Below are 21,380 nucleotides of genomic sequence, written 5' to 3' on the forward strand. Positions count from 1 at the left end.
AGTTTGGAGTAGACAAAGACAAAGACAAAGAGAGACAGACAGACACGTGTATGTTTACACTATATATATATATATATATATATATATATATATATATATATATATATATATATATATATATATATATATATATATATATATATATATATGCATACACACACACACACACACACACACACACACACACACACACACACACACACACACACACACACACACACACACACACACAGATGCAAGTTACATTTCAAATGCAACGTATTTTTGTTTTACAAAGGTGATTCAAACTTCACGCAAAGATTTGTATTGTTTATAAAAACTCAGTGGAGTAATAGAGCGTCTGCTCTTGAGTCTGGGAGGTCGGTGGATCCAACCCGACACAGGCAGTCACACCAAAGACTTTTTAAAATACCGGTAGTACGTGCTGTTTCCTTGCCTGATGCTCGGCATTTAAAAATGATAAAGCACGGCCAAACAATCAGAGGTTGGCAACCTCCTCCATTTAGCTTTCTCGGAAGGGAACCCATATTTTAAAGGGAGAGTAGTATTACATGTTTTTCAGCGAATTTTGAGGGAATTTCTGTTTTGCATGTTGGTAACCAATAACCAAGATCAAGTGTTTCCTGCTTTGATGTAATAATAATAAAATAATAATATACCATTCCTTTCGTGCCATAAAGGCACATAGGACTGCCGAAGCAGTTTCATTGGCAAGGACTACAGCAAGTTACCACGAATGGTTATTACCAAGTACGCTGGTACTCATTTCACCGACCTCGGAAAGATGAGAGGCTGAGTCAACACCACCTGGTGTTCATTCGACGGTAGACAGGGGTTCAAACTCAGGACTCAAAGGTCCCAAGCAAGCCACCTTCATCCACTAAGCCAACACCAAACATCCTGATTTGATGTACTGTACGTGTTAAAAAATCAAAATGGCCTGAATTGAGATGACAAGGAGGGTGGAGGAGGGAATGATTCGGAAATTTGTTGTTGATGAAAGCATTTTCAACAACTAGGATACCTGGAGAATTGCATCCGCTTAGGTATTCTTTCTGTGAACGGGGAACAAACTTGGAGATCAGACAAAGATGGAAGTCCGAAGCACTGCAGTAAACCTAAAAAACGACTGATGACTTTGACACGAAACACGATAGGAACTACGACACCAGTACGACGTTGGATGAAAAAAACAAAATGCATGTAATCTGGTCTCGAATCCAAAATGAAACATTAAAATGAAAAGTACATCGGTTTATTGTACAAAAACGAATCTGGGAGAAATTGAGATAGGGGAGTGAGAATCCCACGTGTAAATACACTTTTGAAAAACATTTAAGCTCTGACGACGTCACGCAACCTGCTTGTTGCAAAGCCGAGGAGCAAACAAAAAAGGCAATTCGTCGACGAATTACATAAACCTTCGATCATAAAGTTTCCAAGCAGAACACTACATTAAAAGGCGGTCGATCACATTTGGACGGGTGATTTCAATCGCCCTTAAAAATTATTGGTGATACAAATGCACTCGTTGCGAGGACCATCATCGATTTAAGGTCCAGATACGTGGGAGTCATTTCCTCTCTAAAACAAAAACAGTGTCAGTCTCATTGATGCTTTCAAACAGATATGAACTAAAAGCAAAAGGAATCCTAATCATCTGTGGACTGATGGAGGAATCAAGTTGTATAAGAGAACGTTAATGGACCTGCTTAAAGACAACAGCGATAAACTAGAACGACACTCAGTAGAGCGCATACCTCTGCAAGGCTGAACAGTTTACATTTTGTATCCCACCGATTTGCCAGATCTGCATCTGGACCATAACCAAGATCTAATTGGCTTGTTACCATCAACTACCCAACTCATCCGCATAGTTTTGTCATAACTCCTCCACAACTTTTTTGAAATATCAAACTACAAATCATTTTTGGCCTGATCGCTCAATTATGAAGAATCATTTAAAGAATGAAAAAAAATATCAGATCCTGATCTTCACCAAAATCAAATCAATTTGTCCTTGTCACACTCCACACCTGTCCACCAAATGTTGTCAGGTTCCTGAATGCAAATTCTCTCGATGTAAATGTGTAGCGTGGTGTCGTGGCATCTTTAGTCCTGGGGCTGATTCCAAAATTTTGAGTTTTGCTGCACCCCCCTGCCAACATAGGTTTGATGGTTTTTTTTCATGTTATATCGTCTATAGACATCTGATTTCAAAACATTAGCCCTTTCAAAAAGTGTCCAAATGACCCATTGCAAGCCATTTCATATAGTGATACGTTTTGGCAAAACCTGACATTTTTTGCAGTATTGAGTATTGTAGCATTCGTATAGGACAATATTGTTGGCTTCAGGAAGCATTTTGTATTGTGCTGAGGCATTGTAACTTTACTAAACCTGCATGGACGTTTATCGAAACCCTGAAAAACATGTTTATTACTGAATAATACACATATTAACCCTATTTTACACGGGGGGGGGGGGGTATATTTGTTTTCTGCCTATACCGTCGCGACGGTTAGAGGTACGACTTTGAAACTTGGTGACGTTTATCCGATGTCATTTCTAAAAACGTGTACCAAATTTGGGAGCAATTTGTCGAGGGGGGGGGGGGTTCTTACTCTAAAACCTACCTACTAAAAACATGGAATTTTGCCAAAATTAATTATTCTTGACGTCAGAATTAGCTCATTGTTGAGGCAAAAATTAAAATGAGTTCATTTTTATAAAATAAGCATGTGGCAGTAGCAACTGGCCAAGTTTCAGGTTTCTAGCACGTTCCCATGTCATTTCAGACCCCGTGTAAAATAAGGGACCGATAGACTAAGCAAAATCTTACTTACCTGACAAGAAAAACTGGATTCATATGAATTGTTCAATGTCCTATTCGTCATCTGTCTCATCGTCGGATTCCAGTGGATCAACGATAGTTTCTTTGGAATTCCCACACTGGTCAGGCTTGCATCTGCATGCTCTGGTGCAACTTAGTTGATTCTGTCTACAGGAGCACCTCCGGTCAGCACAACGCAGACACCGGCAGCTAACACATTCCATGACAGACGTCGGGGCAGGAGAAACATCTAACCATTTGATGGTGATCTCGTTCCCGGCTACAACCCAGCCATGACCATGTGGAGTGGGTACATGTGGGCAGTTCTCGAGACATCTTCTCCAAATGGCAGCCTGGTAATTGGCACGACGTAGGTGGAACTCGGCTGCATTTTGACAGGGCGGAAGTCTTTATGGGTCTGTGGTATGCGCGCCAAACATCTCATGCCTCAGTTCGTTGACTCCACTGTGCTGCTTCTTCCCATACAGGGCGCAGATGGCCTCTTCTCCTCTGGCGAGTTCTGCTACTGACAGACTGAAGGACTGCCCAATGCTGTTCATAGTGGCTCTAAATTCATTTTCGATCTTTGGAAGTTTGAGTCCTGACAGCTTTCCGCGCCAAGTGAAGGCACTGGTCGAGTCACAGCCACTGAAGGCATGGTAACCTTGGAGAGCAGAGCAGATATCGCATCCTAGGGTATGTGTCATAGCTGTAAGATCAAGGTAGCGGGTCCGCTGTTGTGTGCCGGTGCGAAAGATGAGCTGCGAGCTAATACGATGGCAGACTGAAAGGGAAATGACTGCACCATCACTGTCTGGGGACTTGATGATCACAGCAGGAGCACCGTGATCAGCTGCATGGGCTGCGTGAAGCAAAAGCCTGGTGTCTGCCTCTTCGTGTGTGCATCTCAGTTCAGCCACTTCTGCCTTCAGGACTTCTGTTAGTTGGTCATTGGCCTTCAACCTGAAGCACCTCTCTCCAACTGTCACGAACAGTGCTTGTTGGCCCAGCTGCGCAGCATACTCTGGCTTGAACCACTCATTCAGGAGGAATTCTGTCAGGGCACATTTGAAGGATCCACTCATCAGAGACTTGTTCAGCTGCTGGTCAATCTTCTGTGTTCCTGTGCGGATCTTGGTTTCGAGGCTCTCCATACCAGCATCGCTTCTCAGGTTGCGCTCCGCGATCTTAATGGATATATCAGGGTATGTGTCAACTACCCAGTCTTTGCGCGCACCAGCTGGATAACCAGATGTGATGGTGTTGAAGAGTGAAGAGGCCAGTTGTGAGTATGTCATGTTTGGTGCCGTTTTTGCTGAATGGATGATGGCCATTGCGTCAAGCACCCAGGTAGCATCCGGGGGGATACTTCTCAGCGGTTGCACATCGTCTTCTAGTGCTCTGAGCAATTTAGCCTTGACTGTCTTCACTGGACTTCCATCTGGCGTGGCGATTGAGAGTGGGAGCAGTCCAAGTGGGTAACTCAGAAGCTTCTCCATAGATAGTTCACGGCTTTGACCAATCACAAGGAGACGGCCAAACATGTCTCTTGTTGACTTCAGGACGCTGGCGTGCGATGTGTCATGCCCCAGTCTCTTCTTCTTCATGGATGCGAACGTCTTCAGCTGCAGTTGTGGTAGAGTAGCGTAGAAGTCTTTGGTTCCATCTTTCCTTAATCTGTCTGCTGAAAATGTCCTCAGTGATCCTATGCCTCTTTGACGAGCATCCAAAAGGTCTCGCTTTACATCTCCGGATGCCACGTGTCCAGAAGCCAAATGGCACAGCTGCTCGTCAGATTGGAAAGGGTTTATCCAGTTCTCAATACATGCCGTGATACTCTGCACCGAATGCAGTTCACACTGAATAAGCACCAGACACTATTTGCAACAGTCAACATCAAGAAATATACTAGAATGCGAATTTCTATAATAGTTTATGATGTTAGTGACAAAACATCGTATTTTGTCATAATTTGAACAAAATTTTGATAACTTTCGCACATTTTTTTTTAATCATTTTCACACAATCTTTACATTATTTTTGCACAATTTCTAGCGAAAATATCTCCTAAAACAAAATCAAACACCTGGATTTGTATTTAATGTGTCTATGTGCACTCTGAGCAAACCTCACTGCAATGTAATATGCCCACCCATCCCGAGCACGAAAAACCTATTTTAGCGGTAAAGCGGTATACCTGGTATCAAAAATGCCCCCAAAAACTTCGAATGGACACTTTTTAGAAGGGGTAATGTTTTAAAATTATATATAGATCTTATAGATCAATATAGACCTTATAGATCAATAAACAAGAAAAACACATAAAACCGATGTTGGCAGGGGGGTGCAGTAAACTATCATTTTAGGCCCCTTCTGAGAATCAGCCCCAGGACTACTTGTGGGAGTGGGGATTACAAGGATCAACTAGAGCGAGAATTGCTTTGCAATAAGTGTCCCCAACTGATGTGATATTTTCTAGGCCCAAAAAGGGCATAACTGTGAAGAATTGATGAAACACCCTGAAACTCTAACCTGTTCTGTAACTTATTATAACAAAGCCATGTACCAAGTTCCAGTTGAATATGTTAAAGCAGATGGGGGGGGGGGGGGAAAAAAGTCTGAAAAAACACAGGTGGGATGGATGGACGGACAGACAGACCTGGAGAGCAAACCTATAGTCTCCTCCGGTGAAACTGGCAGGGGACGAATAATATCACCAAAGACATCATACAAATGAGGTACGAATGGGTTATTTGATTATTGTCAAGACTCATATCTCTCAAGATAGTATTCGAGAGCAACCTCAATGCACAAAATCTAGCTGTTTGCACAGGTGAAATGGCAGTGTGTGCAAACTTCCCTCTCGACAGCAATTTGTATCGATTCTGCCTGGAATACTTCCATAAAAGACTACTCTCCATCTCTCACATGAACTGGTCAGTCCCATCTGTGCTTATCCTATCCAGATGGTGCACTACCAATTTTTGTCATCCAACATCCCTTAAACCACAATCGTTTTTTTTTTTTTTACCCCATTTACTCTGCCAAAGACAACCGTCTCACTCGGAGATTACCGTTTACTTCCCTCTTTCGATTCTGTCCTATTTTCCTGTTCCCTCACTCCTTGATGATTTTGTCCAACCATGGATCGGCTTCCTCACTGTCAGCACATTTCCATTTAACCCTCCATTACCTCGTGAAAATAAAATACCCAAAGAGGCGATTGCGTTTTTCGTATGTATGTAATCAAGCTCACCAGGCAGCCCAAGGATGGTACGAGCTGTGCCGTGTGCTCGGGCCGAATCGTGTGGGCTATCCGGTGCTCCCATGAGCCACGCAAATGGGTTGATGGCAAGACAAAGGAACAGGAAGCCACAAAGTAGCATTCGTGATCGATCAGGCATCCCACCAGGATCAGGTGAAATTGCCTCTTCCTTGATTTGCTGGGCAACCGTACACATGTGGAGGCAAAATAAGCTCGAGCAAGAAACATTCTTCATTAACCTAGCTCAAAAAAAAAAATGCTCGAGATAAAGACTTTCACTTTGTAATTAAAATGACTTTAAAAAAATACCAACAAATAAAAATGCTCTACTTTATTCTCAACACTGCTTCCAACGGCAATATTATCAGAGCAGTGAAAAATAATAAAGCCTCCAACCTTTAGGTCCTCACTGCATGGGCTGTCAGGTTCATAGTCACTACCCAAGAGACTACTACCCTCTGGAGAGCCAACATCTGAGTTCGGAGGAGTCAAAAGACCTTCAGCCTCCATCTTCAGAGCCTGCTCGTCAGGGCTCTCTGGCTTGGAAAGATCTTCAATAATCATGTCTTTCAGAGAATCTGAAAACTCAGATATATGTGGAAATTAAACATGAAAGGATGTGTTATAATATACATAATACTTGTCAACACAGATACAGCAAAAAAAATAAAATAAAAAAGCAGCAAGTAGGCCAAAGTGCAATAATGTATCAGGCATACGATCTTTTTGGGTGGCCATGCGCAGGGCAAGATTCTCCTGCTTCAGTTTATGGTTGGCTTGCTTCAGGAAACGAATGTATTCAATAGCTTTCCGTAACACCGACGACTTGTTTAACTACAAGGACACACACACACGCACACACACACACACACACAATAGTATAACAATCTTAGCTAGGAAGAAGCCAATTCAAACCTATGCTGTTTCATAATCAACTCAATTTTGACGATTCAGCATCTATGGCAGAGAAATGATCACTGGTTGGGTTACACACCTTCGCTTCAGTTCCTGCGACAAGGTTCTTTAGCTCGATGATGCGATCGTTGATGGAGGAGCGGTAGCGCTTTTCGATGGCGTTGTGCGTCGTGCGCTTCTCGCCCTTGCAGGGCAATGCAATCGGCCTGAATGTTCCGCCACCAAGACGATGGATGGGGAGCTTGTCGGCATCCATCATGATAGGGACTGTTGTTAAGATGGTGTTGCCACTCACCAGCGTCTACCATGCACACCACCAGCCTCAATAAATAAACTTGTGCATGTTTTAAGATCGACAGTATTTCCAATGTTTCAGTAGCACACCACCCTGAAGATTCTGTCAATTTTCCACAAAATGGAAATTGTATTCGGTACAAGTCACAGAATAATTTCTGGTAACAACATGATTGTCACGAAAAATATATCGTTTCCTTTAGCTGCATTTCTCATGCACAATAACCAGTAACACATTCCAGATCAAGTTTGAGGGGAGATCTCACGCATGACCACAGTAAAAACGAGAATGCTTTCAATACCACCTTCAACATCATTGGAATCTCCCCTGTTGAGGCTGAGTCTACGGTCCGATCACCTTCACATTGTAGAAAGGTTGGTGGTCTCTCGGTCTTCTCCCGCATCCTTTCTAGTCTAGCACCATCTGCTCTTTCCATGCTTTGCATCCCCCACAAGTTTCTGCAGTACTCCACCAGCAACACCTTTTTGGTGAAACTCCAAAAATCCAGAATCACTGCTCACCTCCACTCATTTGTTCCTCTTTTTACCTGCACCACCAAAGGTGGACGGAGATTATGTTTTCATCCCTGTCTGTCTGTTTGTTTGTTTGTTTGTCTGTGAGTAGGATATCTCAAAAAAGTTATGGACAGATTCGGATGAAACTTCGTGGAAAAGTTGGTTGTGTGACAAGGACAAATTGATTCGATTTTGGAGAAAATCTGGATCCGACTTATCAGTGTGATACAAAACGTAAATTGTTCAGCTTGGTGGCGGAATGTGCTCTACCAAGTGCCGTTCTAGTTTCCTGCCTGTGCCACATTCTGTTCTATCTCATCCTCCCTTCCAGATCTTCAAGACATCTGCTCACCACCATCTCAGATCACCCCCCCCCCATCCCAAAACCATGATCTTCTCTTCCTACTTTAACTCTACCCAAGCCCACCCCCTTCCAAATTTCCTTTTTTTTTTTCTTCTTGGGAGATTGTTTCTGTATCCATGTTGTCTACCCCACGTGTCCTCCCCTAGTTCTCATTCTTCCCCACTTCCCTTATTTCTCCAAGTCACCCTCCATTTTATCCCTCAACAATTAAAGCTTGAAAATGAAGCATGGCAAGGTAAGATCGACATCCCTCCATCATGACAATGGAAAACATTAAGAACATTGTCGCGTCTTGAAAAAGTCTTTTTAAAAACATGTCACATGGCATGTTCCACAGATAATCATGGACAAGACTTCCAATTGTCTCGACTGCAATACATCGCCGGGAGATTTGTCCAAGTTGAATTTGCCAATTGATAGTACATTCCCTTGCCCCACCAAGCAAGGATGCAAAGTGATGCTCCACGATAAAGCAAATAATCAGAGGCCGGGTCTATCATTTTGGGTCAAGGAGCCAAATCCGCGTGGTTCGTCACTCGAGCATATTCCAAATGGGGAAATTTTTTACTCTCGACATTCAGGTCAATTGAAAAATCAACTTTCCAGGAACAAGGAGTCAATGCATGATCACACAAGAACGATGCACCTGCAGCTGGGTTGATTGTATAGGTGCTGCCACACAGGTAGGTTTGATGGTCGAGTGCAATGTGCTGGTTTCGGTGTTCACTGCCGCCAGCAACAATGAATCGGTCTTGATGATTTGTGGCTGAAGCAAGACCTGCAAAAAAGGAAGAGGGTAGCATTTTCCAAGAAGCTGCTCTTTATAGATATGCTTTATACTTGAGCAAGCCATTTTGTACATGCTACTTTATGTGGCTGAGGTGAGTTGTTTCAAACAGTCTTGGTTGCAGTGCCTTATATTCTGTATGCTCTATAAACGGCCACTTTATCCAGAAACTAGAGCGGTGAACAATGACAAAAATCTAACCACATGACTGCTTCACCCCAATTTCAATAATGATGCTGGAATGATGCTCAACAATGATCAGAAATCCAAAGATGGTCTAATTTTTCCCAAATACGGTGAAATAAAGTACGTACAAGGAGAATTAAAAAAAATAAAAAATTCACTATGAACCAGCAATGAAATAGATGCCAAGCAGAAAAACCTGATAAAAAAAAAGTTTGTTCCAAAGGCAGAAAAAAAATACACAAATCGCAAGAAAGGATGGGGATGTTTACAAAGCAGATAATAAGAAAAGGGTTTCAAAAAGCAGGAACAAAAATAAATAAAAATGAAACGCACCTTTTGCATTTGTGGGGCAATGCTGACTGGGGCTTGAGTCAGTTGTGGGGACACCATCACTGGCCGAGACTGCACCTGGTGTGTGGCAATTACCTTTAAGAAACACGGCCCAGTTCGAAGAGATGGAAAATGCTCGAGCAAACGATTTCTTCACTTTTGTCACTGTTCATATTTTGTCTGCCCACACCTTCCTTGCAAACCCATCTGCTCTTCGTTTTCCGAATGCCACCTTCGCCAATACTCTTTCACCCTTCTGTGCTCACCACCATGTCCAATATTCTCTATCAGGCATAACTACCTACCTTCCCGTCAAATCAAAAAGAAAACCCAAACACCTACCTGTGGTGCTATGTTCTGCTGCACGATGGAGGCCAATGGTGCACTGTGAACCTGTGGCGTCGATGTCACCCGCTGCAACTACACAAACAACAACATGAGGTGCCAACGCGTTGACATCTTCTCTGGCAATATCACAGTGAAGGCTTTAGAAAATTCTAGCAACTTAAACGTCGCATTGTCTACATTTCAGTCACGTAATGGAAGGAATCGTCAGCATCCAATATGTCGAATGAAGAACTGCTGTAATCTTTCCTGTGAATCCTCGTGTTAATCTGCGTCGGTGGCCAGGTACGATAGATGGCATCAACAGGACATTGATTGAGGTATGCTAACCACTGTGGATAATGACGAGAAGCTGACGTTTCGAGCGTTAACCCTTTGCAGTTAACCATCCAATTTTTTTTGCTGACATTCACCCTTTCATTGGCAGATATGGAGACACACAATTATGACAAACATTTTATCTCAACGAATAATCATCATTACAAAGTAATGTGCACAAGGTAAAATAAATTTTATTCATATTTCGACTGGGCCTTCCCCAAGCATACCTGCTGCACTTGAGCAGGGAGCGTGACAGTCTGTGTGGCCATGGTAACTGGCTGCACAGCTGGTACTCCAGTAACATAGTGCAATGTGGTCTCGTTGCACGCCATCACACGAGGTGCCGATATAGAAACAGCCGGCTGTAATTCTGCCTTAACTGCTGTAAGGGGAGCAGGTACGGATATCGGCATAAATTCAGGTCGAAGTGCTAAAACTTCTACATTCGTCATTACAAAACCACAAAAACAGATCTCAACTAGAAAGCATCGTAAAATGCAAAGCCTGTCCGCATCCACTTTGAACTCAAATTTAAACTTGATGAGAACAGCTAAAAAAGAAAAAGATATGTAAATTTGATTAACTTGTATTCTCCATATTCTCATAATAAGGGTTTGTTGAAAATTTTATGAAAAACAGCTTAAATGGTAAAGAGGTTATGGCCTGAACACGCATTGTAGCTCAAATGGTAGGTAGGTAAATAAATAAACAAACAAACAAACACCAAAGCGATTAAAAAAAATCCCGGCCATCTCGCACTGCTCAGTGGCGGCCATGCAGATAAGGCCTATTTATACGTTCTATGAATTTATCCTTTGACATTTTGACCCAATTATTAATTAGTGTTCTCTTTATTCTCATAATAAGGGTTTGTTGAAAATTTGATGACAAAAGCTCAAATGGTGAAAAAAAAAGTTATGGTCTGGACAGACTGACAGATACAAATACAAACACAAACACAAATTAACACACACACACACACACACACACACACACACACACACACACACACACACACACACACACACACACACACACACACACACACACACACACACACACACACACACACACACACACACACACACACACACACACACACACACACTTGCAAAACCCCATCTCCCACTGCGCGGGCAGATTAGTATTCGGTGCTTCATTCAAAGAGTATATCTGTTAGTGTGCGTTTAGGATTATGTGTCCGACAGGATGGTGCAGATGTAGCGCACTCATCTTTGAACTGTCTGGTCTGGGTTCGATTCTTGACCTGACTCAATACTTTTTCACCAATCAGGGTGACGAATCCCAAAATGTGTCATCCCAAGGATAGACGTTAACCGTGGATCCATCCACAAGCATTAGTTGGTGGACATTCTAAATATCCCACAGTATCTTTCAAACGAAGAGTGGGCGAGTTGTTACCGGCCCCCTGGCCAAATTCCAAATTTCTGAACTAATCTGCAGTTCGCAAGTGGTCTGGCCTTCTCAAATATTCCTCAACACCAAGTTAAACCACTTGCCATCTCAGATTGTCATTGCTGTGCAGGCTGCAGTTCACACAGGATAAACAGCTTCACACAATCAGGTATGCACACGTTTCAAAATGAGATTTTGGACAATTTCTTGTGAATAATTTTCGAAGAGCAAATAAAGGAAGAAGGCTATGAACAGCAATGCAATTCGCAGAGAGAAAATTAGCTCGTACCGTTGTTGCTGTAATTTATCAGACCCGGTTGTGCTAGGTGCAGCTGTGTGGGCGACGTTATCAGCATCGGTTGCTGCTGCGATATCTGGTGCTGTACAGGGATGGTCATCTGCTGCACATGGCCAAGGGAGACAATAATGGTGAAAATATCACAAATAAAACAGAGTGGCCCATCAGCTCAAGACACAAACTTATTCCGGTAAATTTCACAAAGCATGAATGGGCCTGAAGACAAGGAAAAACAACAACGCATATTTAACTGGAGGGGGAGCACTTGGGAGAGTGCAAAACCTCCGCCGCCAATACTGCTGGGTCACTCAAGTGAACCTTATATCTTATTCACTAAATATGATGTCAACAGTGCTGACAGAGTTATAGTTCTTTTCTCCAACTTTTTTTTTTTGGGGGGGGGGAGGGGTTGGAAATCCGACAGAGTTATAGTTCTTTTCTCCAACATTTTTTTTGGGGGGGAGGGGTTGGAAATCACTTAAAACATGTAGACATGCAAAAAAAGAAATCGAAATTTTGTTGAAAAATAAGTTGCAAAAAATATTTTTTCTCTAACAATTTTTTTTTGGGGGGGGAGGTTGGAAATCACTTAAAAGATGTAGAAATGCAAAAAAAAAGTTTTTTCTCCAACAATTTTTGGGGGGAGTTGGAAATCACTTAAAACATGGAGAAATGCAAAAAAAAAATTCCTTTTTCGGGAGGGGGGAACAATTTTTTTTGGGGGGGTGTTGGAAATCACTTAAAACATGTAGAAATGCAAAAAAAAATTCTCTAACAATTTTTTTTGGGGGGGTTACAATTTTTTTGGGGGGGGAGGTTGGAAATCACTTAAAACATGTAGAAATGCAAAAAAAATGCTCTTTTTTGGGGGGGTAACAATTTTTTTTGGGGGGGGTTGGAAATCACTTAAAACATGTCGAAATGCAAAAAAAAAAAAAATTTCTCTAAATTTTTTTTTTGAGGGGGGGGGGTCCAAGTCCAAAATTTAATGGCATGATCCTTGGACCATACCTAACCCCCCCCCCCCTACCAAGTTTCGTCAAAATCCATCGAGGAGTTTTTCCGTAATACTATTCACAAACAAACAAACAAACAAATAGAAAGGGGTGAAAACAGTAACCTCCATCCATCTTCGAAGATGGCAGAGGTTAAATATTCTTTTTTGTTGTTTGGAAAAATGTTCCTTTCACAGTGTCAAGCGGAAATGCCAATTGACTTTCTGGGAGCACAAGTTAAGAGTATGCAGGAGTGCTTTATTAATCTTTCAAGACAATTCACTATTTTGTGCATCCACCCAAAACTTTAACACAGGTACATGAACCAATGAGGCATCATGTTAAAAATTGTGGTTGAACTGAAAGGTGTTGAGTGGACTTCACAATCACAATGCAATCCCAACTCCTCCTCCTCCATGAAAAAAATAATTAAGCAATCATTTTTCCTCCACACCCTACCACCCAGAAAAATAAAATGGAAATTTTTAAACATGTAGCATATGGAGGATTGTTAGATTATGCAAACAAATGTTTCATCTTATCAGTTAAATTAAGCATTGCATTTCCCAAAACCTTTCATGTTCAATTTGATGCATTTCAGACTTAATAATAGCTCAACATCTGCCATGGGAATTAAACCCACACCAGTGAAGTGAAGAAGCGATGGTTTTGCTGACAGCCATTTCTACCCACACCAGAGGCTGCATGCGTTTCATTAAGAGAGTTCAGCTACCTCGATAAGTCGAGAGAAGAAAATTGTCAAAAATATATACATTTTAAATGCACATTCAGAAAGGTAATGAAGAAATTCCAGCACGAATGATAAAACAAGAAAAAGACGTCATGCAGAGCACAATACTTGCAAAATCCACCCCCTCTCCAAAGGATGCCGTGGATACATTAAATTGTCCATTTCATTAAGATTAAAATTGACAATCATAATTAAAGCTCAGGTCAATCGGATAAAAATTGATTATTTTTCAGACTGAAATTGATGATTTTCAAAGTTTGACCTTGAGTTGATCTTTGACATTTTGACCTCAAAAATAGTTGGTTTCCAAATTCATTGACGCAATATGCAATTGCTGCTTAATTTTTAGGTTAATCAGATGCAAACTGACGATTTTTCAGAGGAAATTTGATGATTTTAGAAGTTTGACCTTGAGTTGACTTTTGACCTCAAATATAGTTGCTTTCCCAATTCAGTGATGGACTACGCAAATCCTGTTCAACTTTCAAGTTAATAGGATGTGAAATGACGATTTTTCAGTTGAAAGTTGATGATTTTAGAAGTTTGATCTCGAGATTACCTTTGAACTTTTGACCTAAAAAAAATAGTTGCTTTCCCAATTCAGTGATGGACTACGCAAATCCTGTTCAACTTTCAAGTTAATAGGATGTGAAATGACGATTTTTCAGTTGAAAATTGATGATTTTAGAAGTTTGATCTCGAGTTGACCTTTGAACTTTTGACCTAAAAAAAAATAGTTGCTTTCCCAATTCAGTGATGGACTACGCAAATCCTGTTCAACTTTCAAGTTAATAGGATGTGAATTGACGATTTTTCAGTTGAAAATTGATGATTTTAGAAGTTTGATCTCGAGATGACCTTTGAACTTTGACCTAAAAAATAGTTGGTTTTCCAAATCAGTGACGCAATATGCAAATCTTGTTCAAATTTCAAGTCAATCAGATGAAAAATGATGATTTTAGAAATCTGACCTCAAGATGAACTTTGACTACAAAATCAATCAGCTTCTCAGTTGAGACTACTTCGACAACTTAGTAAAGTTTCATGATGATCAGTTTAGAATTGTGACATGTCGGCAATAAAGAGAGAGAGAGAGACAGACAGAATAACAAAATCGACTGACCAATATACTTGAAAAATTATTCGATTTTGCAAGTAACGACGACAAATGGAAGGCGATGCAAAATAATCGTTTAAAATATTTGCCTCATTAAAAGACAAACAAAAGCAAGAGACAGAAAGCATCCCAAAATGCAAAGCACGTCAGTGTCCACTTTGTACTCGAACGACAATTGATGAAATCAACAGCTAGACAAATGTATGTATGTATGTATGTATGTATGTATGTATGTATGTATGTATGTATGTATGTATGTACGAGGTCCATCTAAAAAGTAACGGGACTGACTTCACAGAAATTTTATTCCAAAAAATATATTGAAATCACAGCTTGTCCCCTTCAAAATAGTTTCCCTCCAGTCTCACACACTTGTCCATCCGCTTCTTCCACGCTTCGATGCACCCCCGGAATCCTCCGGAGCTCCGTCATCACGGTCCTTTTGATAGCCTCCACATCGGGAAATCGGGTCCCCTTGAACACACCCTTGAGCTTGGGGAATAGGAAAAAATCACAAGGGGCACAGTATGGCGAATATGGGAGTTGCTCCAGAATTGGCACGTTCCTCTCCGCCAGAAACTGTTGGATGCTCAGGGCACTATGAGCAGGGGCGTTGTCATGGTGGAGCACCCAGGCGTTGTTCACCCACAGATCCCTCCTCTTGACCTGAACTGATCTCATGAGGCACCTGAGGATCTCCTTGTACACATATTGATTCCCTGTTTGACCCTGTGGTAGAAACTCGAAGTGGATGATGCCCTTGATGTCAAAAAACACGATGAGCATCACCCAGACCTTCGACTTCGACATCCTTGCTTTCTTTGATCCGGGTGATGCCGGACTTTTCCACTGACGACTCTGCTGTTTGGTCTCGGGATCGTATTCGAATATCCATCAATCATCACCAGTAATGACTCTTCCGAGGCGCTTGATAATGTCTTGACAGACAGTGAATCTTTGCTCTTTCTGGTCCTCGGAAAACAGCTTGGGGACCATCTTTGCACACACCTTGCGCATTTCGAGATTATCAGTGATGGTGATGATGCTTCAGACAGTGTCCTTGTTGATGGAAAGTTCCTCAGCAATCATTCGCACCGTGAGTCGACGATCTGCACGAATCATCTGCTTCACACGCTCGATGTTGTCCGCCGTTCCACTCATTTAAGGTCTTCCAGACTGTGGATCGTCTTCAACCTCCTCCCGTCCCTCTTTGAACCTCTTGTGCCATTCAAATGCACGTGGACGTGGCATCGTTTCTTCCCCATAGACTTGCTGCAGCATTGCGAAGGTTTTGGAAGGTGTTTAGCCAAGCTTGGCAAGAAACTTCAGATTGGCTCTCTGCTCACGACTCATGGCGCGACGACTCAGACAAGACAACGTGTAAAGCACGACCTGTAAAAATTCACGCAATGAGTGCAGTCAATCATCACCAATCATATATATTGCTGGAATGTTGCCAAAGACTGTGATGCAACCCGTTCATTCAAGTTGTATCAGTGGAGCACACAGGAGGCTCAGTCCCGTTACTTTTTAGACGGACCTCGTATGTATGTACGTACTAGATGAAGTACCCGGTAATACCCGGGAAATTTGCCCTATTTTCCTCACGCTAGTTAGACTGAGGCATTAGTTGTATGGAGAAAATTAGGAAGGCTTCTTTTATTCCTCAGATTTATGGAAGGAAGGCTTTCCTCATTCCTCATGCTGCCGTAATCCTCAGAGAGGTCATAGTTGAAGGCGGACTTGAGCTACTCAATGTTTCTCGCAGCAGTGGAAATTGTCCTTGATGTCCTGCCAAAAACCGGACCAAGAAAGCTGGAACGTGAGTTTTGTGCTTCTCTCGCCCGTTGGTGTGACGCTCTATTTGCAGTTAGGCGACGCTCTCTCTCTGCAGCTGACTCTGCTTGCCTGGCTCGTTCATGAGCAGATATATCAGCAGTGAGCTGTTGCCGTGCGCGTGCAGTTCGAGAATTCAAATAACAGGAGGAGAATGTGTATGTTTAAAAAGTCAACGAATACGAACATTTTGTATTTCAAAAAACCCTAGCGTTTTTAACCATGAATCCTTTTGTTGCGATTAATACGCCGGCGCACTATTCGAAAGGCTTTTTTTTTTTAATGGGAATTTTTTTTTTTTTAAATATATATTATTCTTTTTTATTTTTTATTTTTTCATTTTTATGGAGAGCCACTTAGCGCATCCTGGAGCTGAATGTTAGTTCTATATATGTGTAAAGTTTCATCAAGATCGGTTCACTGGTCTAGGAGCTTATTAGTCACAAAAAAACACACGGACAGACAGAAGGACTGCCATTTATATAGTAGATGTATGTATATACATATATATATATATATATAAATATATATATATATATACATATATATATATATATATATATATACATATATATATATATATATATATATATATATATATATATATATATACATATATACACACATATATAGTGTTACGGCTGTGGAAATTTGCAGAGCACCATATAGGTCCTAAGCTCAGTTATGCCGATAAGTCTGTGTTCAGATAGATTTCCCCACCCTTGTCTAATGGGTTTGATTCGTATGATCAGGGCTGTGATCTTTGAGGTAGCCGTTATTCTTTTGCTATCGTTATTTTGGACCAACCGCTTCACAACAACCACCTCCACCACCAACATCGCTCTGACCAACCGCATTTCAACCACAACCACCACCTTCTCCACAATGCCAACCACAACCACCTTCTCCACACCACCAAATGCATTTCAACCACAACCACCACCTCCTCCACAACCGCCCTCACACAACCACCTTCTCCACGACGCCAACCACAACCATCTTCTCCACAACGCCAACCACCATCTCCTAAACCGCATCTCCCCCAATACCCAACAACGAACAACATCGCTTCACCTTCAACTCCGCGGGCGCCACCATCTTTGCGCCGGTCACGGCAAGGTCGCTGCAAACAGACGCGGGGGTTTCCTTGTTGCCAGCGACGGTGATTTCTACCACGTCCGCTCTCCCTTCAGCGTCGATGATCTCTACCACGTCGGCTCGCTCCAAGCTTTGCCTCGGAATTCGGATCAGGAGAGCGAGAGGGGCGGAGCCAGTGGGGGTCAGAGGTGAAAGTGTGGAGATCAGATCTCGCCTCATGAACCCTATAAAAAAGGCACGCAGAGCGCCAGTTCAGGCAGTGGAGTCGTTCGGGGTTTGGAGCGGTGTGAGGAGCGGAGTTCGAGCCCAGTGGAGGGCAGTGGAAGTCCGGGTTCGCCGAGGAGACGGAGCGGGCAGCACAGCAGGCCGGCCGTGCCACACATAACGGCGCATTCGTGTGGGACGTGGTGAGGTTGCCAGCCAGCAGCGAACGGTCCGAGGTAATTGGGCTTTGGGACGGTCCGAGCAGCGCGAGGGACGGACGGGCTCTTAAAGAGAGCATCAACTCTGAAAGAGCATAAGGCCCGTTTGTTCCTCTGAGGCGTTGCCGGCTGGGCCCGAATCACCAGACCGTCAGACGAAGCCTGGGCAGGACCGCGATCACGACAGCTGCTGTGGGGACGGGACGTCGCGGGTCGCCCGAGCGAGGTGAAGGTAACCAGCGTGGCCTTGCGGAGCCTCTGCGGTCTACACGGCTCCGTGCAATAAGACCCAAAAGAGGTCCAGTTTACCCCTCGTCTTTCCAGGGGTTTTTCCTCGCTTTTGAATGAATGTTGTGGCGCCATGTCCGCAAGTAGAACTGTATAAGTGACTGTACATAAGAGATAGACGGTAGTAGCTCTTTTGCATTACTTTTGTTGGTTGTTTACTTGTGTGTGTGTTCGGCCTTGTATAATTACATACCTGCATGAATGCATCATTGTTTATGTGTGCTTTGTAAATAAATGTGCTTGTTCAAATGTTAACCTGTTCGTTGCATCCTCTTCCCTCAATTGAGCTGCCATCTTGCACTCGGAATATAGTTGGTTTTTAAATAGCCGGTAAAGTGATCAGATCCAACGGGACTGCGCGATAATACCCCGCTCGGTTATCCCAAAAGGAAGCGAGCTGCTTAAGCGGCTCGTTTTCCAAGCGGCCCCGTTGAGGTACAATCTCTCGGTAATCTACCCCCGCGAATAATTAGGTAAATCGAAGATTTGGCGATCGGACCCTGTAGCGCGGGTAAAGTGCGGACAAGGTTGTGGTGTGGTTAAAAACACACCCGTGGCTGGTTTTCGGCATTGATCCAGAAAGCCGCGACTGGATTGTCCGTTCGGTGGGTGAGGCGGCCGCTATTGGTTAAACGCGGTCGCTCGCACGCCGGTGGGCGGAAATCCGTCACTATATATATATATATATATATATATATATATATATATATATATATATATATATATATATATATATAAATATAAATAATTATATATATAGATATATACATTTTTACGATTGTGGGGGTAGATGAAAGAATCTAATTTGGAATAGCATTGTATGGAGTTGTTTGGTCCGTGGACGAGCAGAAAGCATCTCGATGTAGTTAGTCGAGAATCTGTGAGCTTAAGTGTTACGTGTCACCACGCGGGGGGTGTGCTGTGTTAATTAGCTGAGGGAGTAAGAATAAGTTGCCCTCTGTGATTTTCCCTTTGTTTTAATATTTCAAGATCGGCAATAAAGGTGGTGAACGCATCCCTGAAACCACAACAAACGGGCAGAAAGCCCCGCCTTCAAAGGTTGACAACAAGTGAAGCCACGCCCCTGGAGGACGATTGATGGGTGTGACGTCAGAAGCTAGCCGAGCAGGAAGAAGTCCGCCTTCTCGGGTTTCGTGGGAGCAGGCCACACCTCGGAGGCAGAGGATGAAATAGGACAGAGGAAGGTGGAGTGATAAAGGGCAGCTGGCACATTTTAAGAGGATTATAGTGGCACATTTTGAGAGGCGAAAGAAAGGGAGCACACAGGAGAGGCGCATTTTTAGGAGGAAGAAGGAGTTGGCTTGGCATTTTGGGAGAGCCGTGATTGGAGTGGAGGCACAAGGTGCATTGTTTTTGATAGGGAGAGCAGAGAATGAGCACACACTGAAGAGGATGACACGGCCATTGAATCAGTGTTGAGGCGGTTTGGCTCGCGTGGCGAAGTAAGACGCCAGCCTTTTGCCCCTGGTCGGGTCGATGAGGACGATCGGAGCACCTGAAGTCGTTACACTGGGGCTTTGAGCCTTTATGTGGAGTGCCGCTCACGGATTGCCTGGCGTGCGTTCGTCCCGCTACGAGAGAAGCGCCTCAATTTCAGTTCCACAAGAATCAGCTCTGAGCCAAGCTAAGTGCATGAATAGTTGAAAGGAGGGTTTTTCTTGATATTTTGTTTCCCCATTATCTGGATATGAGTGTGTGCGAGGCCTCGACTAGAGGATTTATATATTTCATATTGTTATCATTTCCTTTTGAATTATCGTCCTTTGTGATTATTTGTCTTGTTTTTCATGAAATGTATTCCTTTTAAGACACTGTAGCATTGTGCTGTCCTGGTGCAGTGCCCCTGTGGTGTGCTCCTCCTGGGTGGATCGTCTCTCCGCCGTTACGCCCCGTTAACGCACGCGCATTAATCTCCGAGTCTCGGTTGTAGCCTTCAAGGGAAAATCTTTGCCATCCGTCCAGGTCAGGGTTTAACCCCCTGGACACGACAATATATATGACTGTCTCCTCGGGTTAACCGAAGGTGGTCCCTTCGGGTGGGTGCTTGGAATGTCCTCACTCTAAGAGAGGATGATCACCTGTCTTTGCTGTTATCTGAGCTCCAGCGTCTGAACATCAGCATTGCAGCGCATTCTGAGCTCCGGAGACGGGATAGTGGAGAGATCATGGTGGGTGGCTACACCTATGAATGGTCTGGTCGCTCTGATGGTTACCATTACCATGGAGTTGCTGTAACTGTGTCCAACAAGCTGACTCCCATGATAATTGAGGTAACACCGGTCAACGAACGTATTATGAGATTGAGGATTCATCACTTTCTAAGTGTCATTTCCATGGTCTTTATATATGCCCTGACTGGGGCGAGTGATCTCACTGAAAAGGAAACATTATCTGCCACACTCGAGTCTGGTTGATCAGTGCACCAGGCGAGATACTCTTGTAGTCTTCGGGGGTTTCAATACAATTGACTGGCACTGATGGGGATGGTTATGAGACAAGTGTTGGTCCCCATGGGTCTGGAACCAGGAACTATAAGAGCACCAAGTTCCTTGACTTTGCAAAACGTTGTGCACTAAGGGTGGCTGGTGCATGATTTCAGTGCCCACAGCCACATCACTGGACGGGGTATTTAAATGCTGGTGGTGTAGCAAAAGAGATTGACCATGTTCTCATTAATGGTCGCTGGAGGGTTCTCCAGAACTGCAGAGTCTACCGGAGTGCTCAATACCGATCACAGGCTTGTTGTAGCAACTCTGAAGCTGTGGTTCAAATCCAAGAGAATGGTACTATCCAAGCCAAGGCTGGATATTGGCAAGCTCAAGGATGAAATGGTAACTGAAGGAGTTTGCTAACAGGCTGAGTCGGGGTCGAGAGGATCTGGATGTTTCAGCGGATCCTGAATAATTGTGGAGTGCCTGCAAGACTGCAATCCTTGATGTTGCCGGTGGGTGTCTTGGAACCCACCTTATGGCAAAGAGGAAC

At 43.2% G+C, this 21,380-nt stretch overlaps 1 protein-coding gene across 8 annotated transcripts in view; it reads right to left on the minus strand.

Moving 5' to 3' along the window:
- Positions 1-21,380, minus strand: part of LOC147021774 (sterol regulatory element-binding protein 1-like) — an 84,722-nt gene that overhangs the window by 42,312 nt on the left and 21,030 nt on the right. The window contains exons 1-10 of one of the 8 annotated variants that reach the window (XM_085892087.1): positions 15,106-15,558; positions 11,862-11,973; positions 10,384-10,535; positions 9,833-9,910; positions 9,494-9,568; positions 8,834-8,965; positions 7,093-7,314; positions 6,818-6,932; positions 6,495-6,676; positions 6,090-6,276 (exon numbers count right to left, since the gene is read on the minus strand). In XM_085892087.1, the coding sequence (XP_085748213.1) occupies positions 6,090-6,276; positions 6,495-6,676; positions 6,818-6,932; positions 7,093-7,314; positions 8,834-8,965; positions 9,494-9,568; positions 9,833-9,910; positions 10,384-10,535; positions 11,862-11,973; positions 15,106-15,543 (1,693 nt within the window). In that variant the 5' untranslated portion in view covers positions 15,544-15,558. Of the gene's footprint in view, positions 1-6,089; positions 6,277-6,494; positions 6,677-6,817; positions 6,933-7,092; positions 7,315-8,833; positions 8,966-9,493; positions 9,587-9,832; positions 9,911-10,383; positions 10,539-11,861; positions 11,974-15,105; positions 15,559-21,380 lie in introns of those variants that run through there. The other 7 variants (XM_085892085.1, XM_085892086.1, XM_085892084.1 and 4 more) reach the window with 7 other exon arrangements.

Source organism: Eptatretus burgeri, chromosome 8 (assembly GCF_056783735.1).
Source record: "Eptatretus burgeri isolate ZD-2024b chromosome 8, Ebu_testis_v1, whole genome shotgun sequence".
In the NCBI taxonomy this organism is placed as follows: Eukaryota; Metazoa; Chordata; class Myxini; order Myxiniformes; family Myxinidae; genus Eptatretus; species Eptatretus burgeri.